Consider the following 15,948-nt stretch of genomic DNA (forward strand, 5'->3'; position numbering starts at 1 on the left):
ACAAAGGAGACCTTGTAGTGAGAGCAACTAAAGAGTCCTGTAGTTTCACAACAGAAAGCAGACCAGAATGATAAATTGAGGATTTTTGACTATGTTGGGTTGAGAGCTCAAAGTAGAGATATCAGCCGCGGCCAGCCCAGGTAAGCGTGGTCGGCGGTGGGATACGGCAGGGCTCGGTAGGGGGTAAGCCGACAGACAACGAATAGGTGTTCATTATTTATTTAATTATACCTATTCCGTCGCCTGTCAATCTCCCTCCGGTCCCATCCCGCCCCGCCCCACTGCCTGCCATGTTTACCTGTGGCAGCTGCTGCTGAGAGATATTAATAGGTACATTGTGTCCATGGGTCAACTCAGACTCTTTTCTTGCAAATCACTGAATTGTCCAACATTAGGAAAAGGAGCGGGGGTAAAACATTCTATGCAAAGTGAATCTTTGAAGGGGGACAGTGACTGTTATTTTTCTCATGACAATAGCACATGCTGCTTCTCGTCACATTACATTTTAATTAAGTAATAAATGAAAACCTAATATATATCCTAACCCTTAAGCAGCTATATTTTAGAAGTGGGTGAAGTTTTTGTAGCACCTGCGTACAAGTGGGAAGTTGGGACATTTTGATATTTGTGAAAATACGTCATGTTTGCTGGCTTCACTTGTTTCACCCATGCAAAGGAAATCTGCTAAGAGAATAGTAATAATTGCTTCTCTATGCATGGATGCCTGTGCGTTCACGCACTACTTCTTTTCACATGGAGGACTGGGCTGGAAGAGTGAATGCAGCAGCGGTCGAAGCACATAAAGAAAAGTATGGGAATTGTGATCCTTAGAATAATGGTGGCGTGGAAAGCGAGTGTAGGAGTGTGGTGAGAGACATGGCTAAAAGAACAAAATATTCTGTATTTCTCATAGGATAATTCGGTAGGTTGATGCGACCACTTCAGATACCTGTGGTGTGCCCGTACTGTCACTAACTTGAAACGTGGTTTTTGCACTGGGGAAAAAGTGATGTGTGCTAAAAGGTCCAAGCCTGTGACAGAAAGCAAAGTGACTAAGGGGCTCATTACGATGGTGAACGGTCTTCAGTCCGTCCGCCATTGTCTCCTATTTGGGGCCGCTCGCCAACCTGTGCAGCAGTCCCACAATAGGAATTACAATGCAACCGCCACTGCGGTGGTCGCATTACCCACCTTTACCACTGCGGCAGGTCCTGTTGGCTGCAACACCAGCCGCAATGTAAAAAAACAATGTTTTACATATCCCTGTACTGCGTCACAGGCACCATGTGATGCTTGTCACCTGGTACAGTGATATGTTGGGGGCACCTTAGGTGCCCCCCAACACCCACAGGAATCGGACAGGTGCCTGCTACAGGCTCCCAATGTCCATCCCCGCCAGCCTTTTCCTGGTGGGTGCGCTGCCATGGAAAGGCTGCCGGGGATTGACATCATAATGTGGCCTGTTAGACACTGCCGCCATTCTGGGGTATGCGGTCAGTGCGAATGGTGGATTCAATGCGACTGTCGGAACCTTGCGTTCGGGTTTTACAACCGCCATCGATCCAACCGCCATCATAATGTGGCAGTCGGATCGGCCCTTACGATTGTCGGGGGGACCACCGCTGACGGTGGCAGTCCTACCACTATCATAATCAGGCCCTAAGTCATTAATTTCAAATATGTATTAAACACAGTATAGATAAATTGCACACATACTGTCATAAAACGTGCAAAAATATTTCATTTTCATGTTTTAGTGCTTTCAAACTTACATTTTTAGTAATGTGCTGATTGTAACTAGTGCAAAAAAAATGTAGGCTTGGTTTGAAAGGACGCATTATAGATTTATATTTCTTTCAGGTAGCAGGCACCCTAGAGAGAATGCTTGTTTCTTCTTTGCTTACCTCTCTTTTGTCTCACTTCACGCTAAAAAAGTTCCTTCTCCACTTTCAACCTGAAGCAACTCAGCCATTCAGGAATACTTTTTTGAATAAAAAGTATGAAGACTGTTTTTATCAAATGAATAAATCTTGGGCACATTGTTCTCATGTTGCCTGTCAACTTCGACCTCTGGAATGCAGCATCTGCACTTTTGCCCCAGCCTTCTTCTTTGCCCACAATTGGCATTCGTGAATCAGGGGCCTGTAGCTTCTGACACTGTGGTGAGGATCATGCTGGTAGCTTGTCTCCTTTCTGGTGAAGAATTGGCTTGGTAGTTTAGTCTGCCCTGTTCCCATGATGCACTGGGCCAGGGACAGACTGATTTGCATTTAGCCAGGTTCTGAGCTGGGATGGGGCAGTGAGATAAATAACGGTGATGGATCAAGCCCTGATCTTTGGACTGGGTAAGAGTGGTCTGTTTAACTCAGACACTCTGTTCATCACCACCCCCTTTTCTAAATCGTTTTTGGCCACTATAGGTGTGGCAGGGTATACTCAGACATGAGTCCCTTTCTCACTGCTCCATCAGGATTCAAGCAAGCCGGGCCGAAGAAGGCTGAAATGCCAGAAACCGGTCCCCGGTAGCTTGTCTCCTTTCTGGTGAAGAATTGGCTTGGTAGTTTAGTCTGCCCTGTTCCCATGATGCACTGGGCCAGGGACAGACTGATTTGCATATAGCCAGGTTCTGAGCTGGGATGGGGCAGTGAGATAAATAACGGTGATGGATCAAGCCCTGATCTTTGGACTGGGTAAGAGTGGTCTGTTTAACTCAGACACTCTGTTCATCACCACCCCCTTTTCTAAATCGTTTTTGGCCACTATAGGTGTGGCAGGGTATACTCAGACATGAGTCCCTTTCTCACTGCTCCATCAGGATTCAAGCAAGCCGGGCCGAAGAAGGCTGAAATGCCAGAAACCGGTCCCCGCTAGCTTGTCTCCTTTTTGGTGAAGAATTGGCTTGGTAGTTTAGTCTGCCCTGTTCCCATGATGCACTGGGCCAGGGACAGACTGATTTGCATATAGCCAGGTTCTGAGCTGGGATGGGGCAGTGAGATAAATAACGGTGATGGATCAAGCCCTGATCTTTGGACTGGGTAAGAGTGGTCTGTTTAACTCAGACACTCTGTTCATCACCACCCCCTTTTCTAAATCGTTTTTGGCCACTATAGGTGTGGCAGGGTATACTCAGACATGAGTCCCTTTCTCACTGCTCCATCAGGATTCAAGCAAGCCGGGCCGAAGAAGGCTGAAATGCCAGAAACCGGTCCCCGGTAGCTTGTCTCCTTTCTGGTGAAGAATTGGCTTGGTAGTTTAGTCTGCCCTGTTCCCATGATGCACTGGGCCAGGGACAGACTGATTTGCATATAGCCAGGTTCTGAGCTGGGATGGGGCAGTGAGATAAATAACGGTGATGGATCAAGCCCTGATCTTTGGACTGGGTAAGAGTGGTCTGTTTAACTCAGACACTCTGTTCATCACCACCCCCTTTTCTAAATCGTTTTTGGCCACTATAGGTGTGGCAGGGTATACTCAGACATGAGTCCCTTTCTCACTGCTCCATCAGGATTCAAGCAAGCCGGGCCGAAGAAGGCTGAAATGCCAGAAACCGGTCCCCGGTAGCTTGTCTCCTTTCTGGTGAAGAATTGGCTTGGTAGTTTAGTCTGCCCTGTTCCCATGATGCACTGGGCCAGGGACAGACTGATTTGCATATAGCCAGGTTCTGAGCTGGGATGGGGCAGTGAGATAAATAACGGTGATGGATCAAGCCCTGATCTTTGGACTGGGTAAGAGTGGTCTGTTTAACTCAGACACTCTGTTCATCACCACCCCCTTTTCTAAATCGTTTTTGGCCACTATAGGTGTGGCAGGGTATACTCAGACATGAGTCCCTTTCTCACTGCTCCATCAGGATTCAAGCAAGCCGGGCCGAAGAAGGCTGAAATGCCAGAAACCGGTCCCCGGTAGCTTGTCTCCTTTCTGGTGAAGAATTGGCTTGGTAGTTTAGTCTGCCCTGTTCCCATGATGCACTGGGCCAGGGACAGACTGATTTGCATATAGCCAGGTTCTGAGCTGGGATGGGGCAGTGAGATAAATAACGGTGATGGATCAAGCCCTGATCTTTGGACTGGGTAAGAGTGGTCTGTTTAACTCAGACACTCTGTTCATCACCACCCCCTTTTCTAAATCGTTTTTGGCCACTATAGGTGTGGCAGGGTATACTCAGACATGAGTCCCTTTCTCACTGCTCCATCAGGATTCAAGCAAGCCGGGCCGAAGAAGGCTGAAATGCCAGAAACCGGTCCCCGGTAGCTTGTCTCCTTTCTGGTGAAGAATTGGCTTGGTAGTTTAGTCTGCCCTGTTCCCATGATGCACTGGGCCAGGGACAGACTGATTTGCATATAGCCAGTTTCTGAGCTGGGATGGGGCAGTGAGATAAATAACGGTGATGGATCAAGCCCTGATCTTTGGACTGGGTAAGAGTGGTCTGTTTAACTCAGACACTCTGTTCATCACCACCCCCTTTTCTAAATCGTTTTTGGCCACTATAGGTGTGGCAGGGTATACTCAGACATGAGTCCCTTTCTCACTGCTCCATCAGGATTCAAGCAAGCCGGGCCGAAGAAGGCTGAAATGCCAGAAACCGGTCCCCGGTAGCTTGTCTCCTTTCTGGTGAAGAATTGGCTTGGTAGTTTAGTCTGCCCTGTTCCCATGATGCACTGGGCCAGGGACAGACTGATTTGCATATAGCCAGGTTCTGAGCTGGGATGGGGCAGTGAGATAAATAACGGTGATGGATCAAGCCCTGATCTTTGGACTGGGTAAGAGTGGTCTGTTTAACTCAGACACTCTGTTCATCACCACCCCCTTTTCTAAATCGTTTTTGGCCACTATAGGTGTGGCAGGGTATACTCAGACATGAGTCCCTTTCTCACTGCTCCATCAGGATTCAAGCAAGCCGGGCCGAAGAAGGCTGAAATGCCAGAAACCGGTCCCCGGTAGCTTGTCTCCTTTCTGGTGAAGAATTGGCTTGGTAGTTTAGTCTGCCCTGTTCCCATGATGCACTGGGCCAGGGACAGACTGATTTGCATATAGCCAGGTTCTGAGCTGGGATGGGGCAGTGAGATAAATAACGGTGATGGATCAAGCCCTGATCTTTGGACTGGGTAAGAGTGGTCTGGTTAACTCAGACACTCTGTTCATCACCACCCCCTTTTCTAAATCGTTTTTGGCCACTATAGGTGTGGCAGGGTATACTCAGACATGAGTCCCTTTCTCACTGCTCCATCAGGATTCAAGCAAGCCGGGCCGAAGAAGGCTGAAATGCCAGAAACCGGTCCCCGGTAGCTTGTCTCCTTTCTGGTGAAGAATTGGCTTGGTAGTTTAGTCTGCCCTGTTCCCATGATGCACTGGGCCAGGGACAGACTGATTTGCATATAGCCAGGTTCTGAGCTGGGATGGGGCAGTGAGATAAATAACGGTGATGGATCAAGCCCTGATCTTTGGACTGGGTAAGAGTGGTCTGTTTAACTCAGACACTCTGTTCATCACCACCCCCTTTTCTAAATCGTTTTTGGCCACTATAGGTGTGGCAGGGTATACTCAGACATGAGTCCCTTTCTCACTGCTCCATCAGGATTCAAGCAAGCCGGGCCGAAGAAGGCTGAAATGCCAGAAACCGGTCCCCGGTAGCTTGTCTCCTTTCTGGTGAAGAATTGGCTTGGTAGTTTAGTCTGCCCTGTTCCCATGATGCACTGGGCCAGGGACAGACTGATTTGCATATAGCCAGGTTCTGAGCTGGGATGGGGCAGTGAGATAAATAACGGTGATGGATCAAGCCCTGATCTTTGGACTGGGTAAGAGTGGTCTGTTTAACTCAGACACTCTGTTCATCACCACCCCCTTTTCTAAATCGTTTTTGGCCACTATAGGTGTGGCAGGGTATACTCAGACATGAGTCCCTTTCTCACTGCTCCATCAGGATTCAAGCAAGCCGGGCCGAAGAAGGCTGAAATGCCAGAAACCGGTCCCCGGTAGCTTGTCTCCTTTCTGGTGAAGAATTGGCTTGGTAGTTTAGTCTGCCCTGTTCCCATGATGCACTGGGTCAGGGACAGACTGATTTGCATATAGCCAGGTTCTGAGCTGGGATGGGGCAGTGAGATAAATAACGGTGATGGATCAAGCCCTGATCTTTGGACTGGGTAAGAGTGGTCTGTTTAACTCAGACACTCTGTTCATCATCACCACCCCCTTTTCTAAATCGTTTTTGGCCACTATAGGTGTGGCAGGGTATACTCAGACATGAGTCCCTTTCTCACTGCTCCATCAGGATTCAAGCAAGCCAGGCCGAAGAAGGCTGAAATGCCAGAAACCGGTCCCCGGTAGCTTGTCTCCTTTCTGGTGAAGAATTGGCTTGGTAGTTTAGTCTGCCCTGTTCCCATGATGCACTGGGCCAGGGACAGACTGATTTGCATATAGCCAGGTTCTGAGCTGGGATGGGGCAGTGAGATAAATAACGGTGATGGATCAAGCCCTGATCTTTGGACTGGGTAAGAGTGGTCTGTTTAACTCAGACACTCTGTTCATCACCACCCCCTTTTCTAAATCGTTTTTGGCCACTATAGGTGTGGCAGGGTATACTCAGACATGAGTCCCTTTCTCACTGCTCCATCAGGATTCAAGCAAGCCGGGCCGAAGAAGGCTGAAATGCCAGAAACCGGTCCCCGGTAGCTTGTCTCCTTTCTGGTGAAGAATTGGCTTGGTAGTTTAGTCTGCCCTGTTCCCATGATGCACTGGGCCAGGGACAGACTGATTTGCATATAGCCAGGTTCTGAGCTGGGATGGGGCAGTGAGATAAATAACGGTGATGGATCAAGCCCTGATCTTTGGACTGGGTAAGAGTGGTCTGTTTAACTCAGACACTCTGTTCATCACCACCCCCTTTTCTAAATCGTACTTGCAAATTAGCATCTGCGGTTTCATGAATTTGACCCTAAGTCTGACATATTAGCTTCCTGTATGTGTTTTATTTATTTAATGCTCAACTGAACTAAGGTCCCTAAACCCATTATGCCCTTTACAAGGAAAATTACAGATTTCCTTGGAACATTTAAGGAACAGGGCATAATTGGGATAATAGGCAAGCTTTCAGTAAATAGGGAGGGGGTGCAGGGGGAACACATAAAACAAACAGAATGGCAGAAGTACGCTATCCATAGTTAGTTTATGTGGAAACAGGCGAGATGGTTTTCAGTATTTTCCTCACAGACAAAAGGTTTGATTGAGTTCTTTGGCCGGGAGCTAACTTTCCTAACTGAGGCTGAGGGCCTGATTACGATGTCGGGCAGACCGCAATCAACCGACCGTCGGTTGCAGTCCACCTGACATCTGCCCCTGCGGTCCACCCACCACATTACGATGCGTTGGGAGGAGGCATTGGGCAGAGGAACCGTCTGCAGCAGAGCAGGAAGAATTGCAATCCCATAATGACGGCGGAGTCAGCCTCTGCTCCGCTGTCTGGATTATGATGCCTCGTCCAACAGCTGTTCCATGTTGACCTTTCTGACATGGAATGTCTGTAGGAAAGGGACTTTGGTGGCCCTTTGCAGGGCCCCCTATCTCTCCGCTATCGGGCCTGGGGGGCAATATGTGTACACACCCGAAACATCCCTGGACCGTGTGGCATGCACTACATAAGGGCTGCCACACAAGTTTTTCACTGGCAGCATGTGCTGCAGGCCTTTTCCACCCACTGCACAAGCTGCCATTGAAGGATTAATGTTTCTAACCACCGATAGGGCGGTCACATCCAAATTGTGTGCTCGGAAGCTCTGACCTATGGTTGGGCGGTTCCAATCCACAATGGTGTTGCCGCCTGACATCGTAATCAGGCCCTTAATGTTCTGGGTTAATGTTGGAATGCTTATTGCTAACTGAATATATACAGCTAGCTAAATGGTTCTTAGACCGGAGTATACATTATAACAAGCTAAAGTGGAATTCCATTTACCAAAGAGTGCATAGAGTGTTTATTGCTTACCCAAGTGCATGTACAAGACCAGTGATGATATCAACATTTCTTACAAATAAATCAAGTGTCAGCTTTAGATTCCAGCAGAAAGGAAAATTTGCTAATATATAATGCCGGTCTTTGTCGAATAGATTTTGTTGTTTCAAATACAGTTCAGAAATATTGGAACAACAATTGCTATTTTGAGATAAAGTTCCCACATAACCATTTTTAAGGATGAGTGAGAGAAATTTCCTGTACATAGGATATAAAGAGACTATTTGTTGGTACTCTAGAAAGTTAAAGATACCTTTGCTTTTTTGGAGTGCATTTGTTAACTATCTTATTACACTTCAGTTTCAGAATTGATCATTCATAAAAGTGGTACTGAGTTGCCTTCACTTAAGTTTTATGTAATTTCGCCACAGTGCAACTGTTGTTCTAAAAGAAGTACATTTTATTGTTTTATTGATTCCAATATGTCATGAGTATGTTGAAAATGCAAACAAAAAATTGAAAATGTACCTGATTAACAGTCTGCCCCTTAGTGACATATTCATTGCCAACCTTGACTCTTGGGTAGCACAATGCTTTCAGTAAGTCAGCTGAGTTGAGACCCATCAAATAAGAAATCTTGTCAGCAACTGCAGGGAGAAATGAAAGGCGTGAGTGTGTTATGGACTTTTGATTCATCATCTAATTTTACAATTCGGGTTACCAGTGTTTTGCTTCATCATCTAATTTTACAATTCGGGTAACCGGTCTTTTGCTCCATCATCTAATTTTACAATTTGTGTAAACACTTTAACTTGTAAACATTACCATATTGGCCATCTCAGTGTAATTGATCACTTCTCTTCCAGGGGATACTCATCAATAGTCATAAGCACTGAATAGTCCCGCCCACGTGCGGGACCCCGGAGCAATAGCCAATAATATGCATATATCTACGTATATATATAAATACACATAAAAACACCCATATATATATATATATATAGATAATATGCATATACACATACATATGCAGCCTGAAATACACCATACTAGGCTAAAAAACTGCCATTATTGCATTATTATTATATTCTAGGGGTCTTACAATCACATTAATTTCCTATGCCCATTTACAGTTAACAGGTTACTAGAGTATGAATTTGTCAGTAACCATTATCTTGTAAAAGGCAAGGGAGTGACTGATTCGGCTTATTAGGTGTGCTCTTCTTATGTCTCCAGACATGAAAGTGTTGCAATTAAGAAGTAGTATAAAAACTGAATCATTTTGAAGTAGAAATAGAACCTCATTCACCAAAGCGAATTCCTCTATTCATCACAGATACATCAAATTCTCACACACCCTTTGACGAAAAACGCCAAGTAAATCCAACACCTTAGGCATCACAAAGGGTGGGCCCTGAAAACAGCCCTGACTCAAGTCCCCCTCTCGATCAACTAACAAAACGAAAAAGAAACCATCTAAGAAGACAGAATAAAAAGCAAGATAAAATCTAGGAGGGGAAAGGGCGTGTGGCTAGGATAAAGAACTTCTTTACCCTGCAAAAAGAAAGCCCACCAACAGCGCTGACACATCTAAAGCCCCACAGGGTGGGGACACTGAAAAACCCATTGAGCATTCTTCTAACCCAGCACGTCTATGGATGATACTACAAATTGCTCATTGGACTCTATAATGAGCCCTGTCCCAACTCTCACCAGTTTTCAAGACTCTACTAAATGAACTTCAGGCCATTAATGATCAATTATTAATCAGTGATCACATATCAAGCAAGGCTCAGGCCTCTGTATTAATCAATGAACACTTATCAAGTTAGGCATGGGCCCCTCCTACATCAATAAACAACTCTGGCCAAATCTCAGATGGGATCAGCTCTCAGGGGATAATATCCAGGAAAGCATCAAACACAATCAGTCAAGCCCGTGAAGGTCCACAGCAACACTCAAGTAAACAACAGGAAAATGAAACAATGAGCACTCAACAGGGGATTTTAAAGACACCCCTGCCTAACACATTAATCGGCCCTCCCAAAAAATATACACTGTCAACGTCTGCTAATTTAACAACCATTCTCTAGCCAGAGTATATCTCCAAAGGATCTGATTATATCCAGAACATAGTCAAACTTTTAAATGCTCTTCCCAAGTTTTGTCATCTAAACTCTACAGACATCAAGAGGATTCAGTTCATCCCTTCAACCTTATTTTTCCAAAAGAAGGAAGCAACAGCTGTAACATGGACCCCCCCCCCCCCATGCAGCAGCTAAAACTATATACTCTTTTAGAGGAATGGGGATCTTGACCACATTGCCTTGGAAAGCCAAATATCCATGTTTATTTTACCAGCAAGACACACAGCATCACTGAAGCCCATCCCTACAAGCAACATCGACAAATAACACTGGTAGCAAGCAGCACCAAATGCCACGTTCTACAACACTCTTTAGGAACGCAGTTGGGCCTCTTTTCACAACTACAAACAATCTTAAACAAGGCTTGATCATTTCCACCAATTCACATGAAGGCAGGCTCTGTAAACTTTCACCACCATCTATGAGAAATCAACCAGAAGACTGGAGTTGGCAGGCCGCCACTTTGGCAGGTCTCTCGTCTGAATGACTTAATTACAAAAAGATAGTACCATCAGCATGGTACATGAATAGCGAGTCCAAACCTATGAGCATATTGTCTTGGAACATGTCTGGTCTCGAAAACATCTTAACTGACTCCAGATACAAAGTCCTTTTTAACGTCACATGATAATATATGCATCCAGGAATCATGGCGCAAAGAAAAGAGTCAGATTGAAGGCTACCATGTTTTCTTCACTCCAGCTACCCTACAATCTGCCGAGGGACACGTGATGGGCGGTTTGTCCATTTATCTATCCCTTTGTTGGTCCTTTGATGTCTGTCTTCACCTCAACAGTAATCACAACTGCCTATGTGTCGTAATCAAAAACTGGGGTCAAGACTTTGCCGTAACCAGACTAATTATAATAAACGTTTATATAAATCCAGCAGCTCGCGAAAAGAACCATAAGATCAAAGCTTTGCAGCTTCTGTTAGCCGATATAAAATGAACCTATCCCAATGATCATTTACTGCTGACCGGAGATTTCAATTGAAACTTAATGTACAACCCATACCATAATCTCCCCTCAGATTTAGTTGACTGTCCATGGCTAATAGACTCTCAGATCTATCCACCTGAAAAGGTCTTTGTTGCAAAGTCATCCTGTGCCCTAGGCACCCCCCAACTTTTGCTGACTGGTACTGGTGGTAACTGACTCTGACTGACCATGGGCTCTTCCTAACCAGGCCCAGGGCCAGTTCTATGCTAAGAGACACTTGGAATACAGTGAAAACACCTACATTCACTAGGGTACGCTATGGGTTGGGGTACCCCTGTGATTTGCATGACCTACCTTATAGGGCCACAGTGCATAATAGTGCAGGGGGATTGAAACTACCTCTCAGTCCCTAGAATATAATAGGGCATGGCAGTTTAGAGGCCAGCAGCCCTTTCTGCTGAGCCTAAGGTAAGTTTAAACGTAACTCTGTGTTGCAGGACTGCTTTTAAAAAGCAAATTGTGCCCAAACTCGACTTTGGTGTGTGTTTGGGACACCTAAAATGGATAACCTACAATGTTTGGATATATTAGGTACCCCCATAGTCTCTCCTAGGTGTCCCAAGGGTGGGGCATCAGGTATTTATAAGGAGGACCCTTATAAAATGTGTTTTATATGCCTTGGGGTAAGTGAAGTTGCACATTTCACTCCCCACATTGTGATAAAGTGCTGCACAAAATCGACTTTGGAGTTAAGAGCACTATGAAGGGAGGATCTGAAATTTTTCTACATATTGAGAACCCCTAAAGTCTCCCCAAGGTGTTCCAGGGGTGGGGGTTCTGTAGATATAGACTTATAAAATAAATATGTTTTTATAAGCCCTGGTGCTGGAAAAAAGGCCCATGTCATTTTTCCCATTGTGAATCCCCTGCCACATAGGTTATCATGGCAAGGAGTTATTAACTAATAACTCTTGATAGGAGAAGGCTGAAAATACCATTCAAAGACTTCCCATAATGGTATTAATAATCTCAAAGATATGCTATTGTTGAATTTCTTCAAAAATGTACAGACAAGAGTTCATAAGACTTTATTGTCTGTACGCCCAGATTCAGTCTTCTAGTGGTCTGTCCTGATTGGTCAGAGTTAAGTAAATTAACCAGGCTTCTTTGAAGAGGTGATAAAGAGCTTCTGTGGTTGACTAGCTCTGCTGGGAGGGCAGTGGTCTGTTACACAGGAATGCCAGAGCAGGGGAGGAGTCATAAACAACGGATTTCAAGGGACTGGGAAGACACCAGTGTCATTTACAAATCTATTCTTTTGAATCCAGCCAGATGCAAGGCTTAAGGAAGGATTGAACAGATGCCAGTGGGAGAGACTATGGAGATTAGCCATCCTAGGGGGTTGTTTATCCAGCTCTTCTCTCCCTGCTGGAAAATCAGCAATTAGGAATTTGGAAGAATTTATGCACCCTGGGACAAACAGAAATATGCGGAGAGGCACGGAGATTGGTTTAATCTCCGTGCCTCTCCGTGTAAGTCCCTTACGTGACTTCCGCCCACCCCTACCCTACACGCCATTGGACAGGAGTGGCCTCCTGCTTGACCCAGAGAACTTGGAATATGTATCTGAGAGGGGCAGAGCCTCTCAGATCTGCTGCTTGAAACCTAAGAAAGTAAGAATGGCCATGCTGAGAAATTTGTTGTGCATTTCCTAAGGCCTGCACTCTGAAGATTGCACCTTCTGCACTATCTGGAACTATCTGAAACTACAGCCCTGTCGAGTAACTTGCTGTAAAAGGACTAAAGAGTGGACTCCCTGCAAGCTACAGATTAACAGAGTTTACCTGGAACATCAACACCAAGAATCCTCAACCTGGAGCACTACCTGTTGATTTGTAAGGGTTTTGTCCAAGTGGATTGTGGGAACTAAAGTCCTCAACTTTCAAGGACCATCTTGGATATTCCAGACCCTTGGAGTGAGTTTGAGACACTTTGAGACCCTTGATAAACTTAAGGAATAAGTTCCAGGAGTTTGGAGAACTTTGGAGAAACTTTGGAAAAAAGCTCCATAAGGGGACTGACTCAACCTGGCCAGCCAAGCCTCCAGCCTTCAACCGCGAGCCGGCCTTCCGTCCAGGTTTGTCCTGCTGAAAATCTCCGTAGGTCCTACTTCCAGAGTTTGACCGGGAGTAGGCGAAATCTGAGGCCTGCGAACCCTCACTGAATCCGGCCTGGTGAAGAGCATCAAGGGACCCCGCAAGAAAAAGCTCTCTAAAGGTTTCTAAGTCCGAACGACGAAGAGGTGACCGGGAGCAACCGCAAAAGCCAAGCTGCTTGCCTTCAACTGCGTGTCGGCCTGGATCCTTGGTTCATCTCGCTGGAACACTCAGGAGGTCGGACTGCCATAAGTTTGACCGGGAGCTCGTCGCAAGGCAATCCAGCGAACCGTCCCCTAATCCAAACTGGCTGAAAGCTTCAAGAGACCCCAGGAAGAAAAGCTCAAGAAATGTTTCTAAGTCAGAAGGTAAAAACTTTGACTGAGACCTTCTGTGAGGGGTAGCCACACAGAGCTTCATCGTGGTCGGCCTGAAATTTGACTTTGACCCGGTCTGTCATGACCAGATGTCCCGATAGGTGGTATAGTTTTCTATGTGCTAGATAAGGCTAAATCTTTGAAAATTCGTATCTCTTGTTCCCTACATTGGATGTTTGTTGTTTTGGTGTCATTTTAAAGATAACATTATTTCCTATTTGTATAAATTGGTGCCCAGCTTCCAAGGGTTGAGCATAGGAATAATTTTATAAGACCTATTCTGAGCTCTATACTGTGTTAGTGGCTTTATTGCCAGTGGCAGATATACATTTGCCCCTACTGATAATCCACTTTCCAACAGTCTCACTCCTCTGGACAAGCTTTACTAGCTGCAGTATATGGCATGCGTTTATGTGCGTTAAATGGACGCTACCTGGACGATCAGCCAGCCCGTTACACACACTTTATACGAAATAGTCAGTCGGCCATGGACTGCACATTTTGCTCAATTCCATTGATAAACTACATAAAAACCTTTGCAATTATAACACGCTGCGAAAGTGATCATATGTCCCAGCAGCTGTCCATAGACCTTTGGATCCGGGCACTGGAGAAACAAAAGCAAGGCGGTGCGAGGAGCCCATCTCAAAACTGGAAACGCATCAAATGGTCTGTGGACATTGTTATGAAATATTCACTATGGAAAACTACACTCCTTACTCAGATTCTTCTCCAAATCCATAAAACCGAAGCCTGGGAACCATTCTTTCATCAACTTCGCTCAACTCTTACTTATTCTCAACTGCACAGATGGGTTCCTGGCCCTGCAAGACCTACTGCAATGCAGCCATGGTTTACAAAAGATCTTAAAATCCAGAAGAGTATTTCACAAAAGAAGACCAGGCAAATAAAAACTGGACCAAATATTGTCCACTTAGATGAAATTAACACCTTGCGTAGGACTTATAAATGATCTATATGGCACGCAAGAAGGAGTAATGAAGAAGCAATATAACTAAAGTAGTTCTTGGCTTGTCGTACAAAAAACTGTGAAGGTTTCTGGTTTATTATAAATCAACTAAACAATAAAAAGGCTTCTTCTCAAACAAAACAGAAACTACGTTACTGCAAAATGCTGGTCTCAATATATTGGCACGGTGTACCAACAACTTCTAATTCCTCTAATTATCAAGTTCTAACCTCTACCATTGCCCAAACCTTCTGAACCAAAGAGGATATCAATGAACAAGTGAACCTTCTAGCAATAACCATTATGGTCAAAAGGATCGCTTTTCTAATTAGAAAAAAGTAGAGTGGACAGTGCCTCTGGTCCAAATGGGATCCCGGCCTCGGTTTACAAACATAATATTGAATTTTAGTCAGAATTGCTAAAAAGGCGTTTCAGAACTTGTCTTACCAAAAATACCGTCCCACTCTATAAAAAAGGTGCAGTGGTGAACCCGAAAAGTTATCACTTCATTGCCCTTTTAGGTGTTGAGGCTAAATATTTTGCTTCCTTACTATTGGAGGACCTAGAAGTATGGGTAGGCTCAATTAATCTGATCTCATTAAATCAAACCGGTTTTAGACCCATGCTGGGCACCACTGATAAGCGAGTGGAAACTGGATGCTAGTCTCAAAACAGATACAGAAAAAACAACTCATTTAGAGTTGTCTTGTAGACTTCAGTAAGGCCTTTGATCATGTCAGACGCAATCTTCTCTGGCAAAAATTAAAACACTGGGGCATACAGAAGCCTTCACTCTGAGGCATTCAATTACTCTATTCAGAAACATGGGATAGAGTCAAATTAGATAATCATTCAACAGTCTCTAATAAGATCAGGATTGCACAAGGAGTCAAACAAGGATGTGCTTTGCACCAGCCCTCCTCAATCTATTTTTTAAGCGATCGGGTCCCTGCTATTGACGTGATTGTCAATGATCCACCAAAGCTAGGGCTTCGACATTTTACTTCTTTACTTTACGCGGACGACGTTGTTCTCAGCCAAACAGCTAAGGGCTGCAAAGGCTGATCAATGTTTTAGCTGCACATAGCACTACGAATTCCTTGACAGTGAATCTGGAGAAGACCAATGTTATGATATTTGGGGGGAGAAGGAAAAACATGGGACATGGTATTTTAACAATCACACACTGTCCAGAACCCCCAGCTACAAGTACCTTGGATGTTGGCTCAAGGGAGGGCACTTAGCCCACGAGAACGCAGTTAAACCAAAAGTTGCAGCATTTCTCTTTCCAATCCATCCTTAATCATACGAAGACTCCCACTTTAGAGCCTGTGCTGAGGATAGTTAAAGCCAAACGAATCCTCCCATTGGCTTGTGGCTCAGAAGCCTTCCCCGGCAAACTGGACTCCTTT

The 15,948-nt window shown here is 45.1% G+C and overlaps 1 protein-coding gene across 1 annotated transcript in view; it reads right to left on the bottom strand.

The window, feature by feature from the left end:
- LOC147684414 (myosin-4-like) overlaps window positions 1-15,948 on the bottom strand; it is a 54,269-nt gene that overhangs the window by 23,704 nt on the left and 14,617 nt on the right. The window contains exon 12 of the mRNA XM_086940338.1: window positions 8,474-8,592. Coding sequence (XP_086796464.1) covers window positions 8,474-8,592 — 119 coding nt within the window. The remainder of the gene's footprint in view (window positions 1-8,473; window positions 8,593-15,948) is intronic.

Source organism: Lissotriton vulgaris, chromosome 10, assembly GCF_964263255.1.
Source record: "Lissotriton vulgaris chromosome 10, aLisVul1.2, whole genome shotgun sequence".
NCBI lineage: Eukaryota > Metazoa > Chordata > Amphibia > Caudata > Salamandridae > Lissotriton > Lissotriton vulgaris.